We start from the raw sequence: 1,215 nt of genomic DNA on the forward strand, positions 1-1,215 counted from the left end.
CCCCAGCAAGGGGCCAGAGGCGTGAGAGAGGCCGCCCTGGACCGAGGACGCCGTGAGAGGCACCCTGCGTGTCCCTGGGCTGAGGACTCAACGGGAGTGACCGCTCATGACCCTGGGGACTGAGGACACAGCAGGAGTGAGCATGTGTGTGCCCTGGGGCTGAGGACTCGGCGAGAATGACCCTCTGTGTCCCCTGGGGCTGAGAACGCAGTGGGAGTGCCTGTGTGTGTCCCTCAGGGCTGAGGACGTGAGGACAGGATGAGAGTGACCATGTGCGCCCCCGGGGCTGAGGATGCAATGAGAGTGACCGTCCATGTCCCTGGGGGCTTCCCTAGGGCTGTGTGTCCCCCGGGGCTGAGGATGCGGTGAGTGTGACTATGTGTCCCCCAGGGCTGAGGACAGTTGAGAGGGACCCTGCGTGTCCCCGGGGCCGAGGACGCGAGGAGAGCGGCCCTGAGAGCTGCCGGGGGCTCTGGGTGGGCATGGGGGTCCGGGGGAAAGCGTGTCTCTCCCCGGAGGGCTTGGGCAGCCTCCCTCTGAGCAGCCTCTGAGGTGCAGATGCCCGGGGCTCGGCGGGAGACGGAGGACTTACTCCACGTTCTTGGACCAGGGCGGCGGGTTGCTCATGGTCATGAACACGCAGTTGGTCAGGATGGTGATCATGATGAAAAGGCTGAACAGCGTGGGGCGGTCAAGGAAAGCAGGAGGGAGGGGCTGCAGGGCAGTCCTGCCCGGAGCACGGCGCCCGCCCGGCCCTCGCCTGCTCCCACTTGGGCAGGATATGCGTGAATGAGCACCTTGATCGCACCGCGCCTGACGATGCTGAAGGGACTCAGCAGGTAGAGCGCGGGCGTGGCGGAGAAGCGGAAGATGGCCTTGCCCTTGCTGAGGACGATGAAGGTCTGCGGCGGGAGAGAGCCGTGAGGCGGGGGACACGCGGCCGCAGACGCGCGCGCGCACTGGGACTGGCCCGCACCTTCTTGTCGCTGTAGTAGGGGTCCAGGTCCTCCAGGGGGATGCCGATGGCCTCGGGCAGGGGGTCCCCGTAGATGAGGGGCAGGCTCTTGCCAGCCTCCAGGTCGCTGCGCGGCTTCCGCTCGGGCTCCTCGATTTCCATCTGCCTGTTGTGCTGCAGCCGGGCCGCCTCCTCCACGGCGCGCCGCTCGATGGCCGCCAGGGACTCGCGGGTGAAGGGGCGCAGGCAGTCGGGGCCCA

At 67.7% G+C, this 1,215-nt stretch overlaps 1 protein-coding gene across 1 annotated transcript in view; it reads right to left on the reverse strand.

Annotated features, from left to right (window-relative positions):
* LOC103249525 (sodium channel protein type 4 subunit alpha-like) overlaps nucleotides 1-1,213 on the reverse strand; it is a gene marked incomplete at both ends in the record, with an annotated part of 5,982 nt that extends 4,769 nt beyond the window's left edge. Inside the window, 3 exons of the mRNA XM_008048153.1 lie at nucleotides 593-682; nucleotides 784-902; nucleotides 977-1,213. Coding sequence (XP_008046344.1) covers nucleotides 593-682; nucleotides 784-902; nucleotides 977-1,213 — 446 coding nt within the window. The remainder of the gene's footprint in view (nucleotides 1-592; nucleotides 683-783; nucleotides 903-976) is intronic.
* Nucleotides 1,214-1,215: the final 2 nt, after the last annotated feature.

Source organism: Carlito syrichta, unplaced genomic scaffold (assembly GCF_000164805.1).
Source record: "Carlito syrichta isolate Samal-C Ts95f unplaced genomic scaffold, Tarsius_syrichta-2.0.1 Scaffold120636, whole genome shotgun sequence".
In the NCBI taxonomy this organism is placed as follows: Eukaryota; Metazoa; Chordata; class Mammalia; order Primates; family Tarsiidae; genus Carlito; species Carlito syrichta.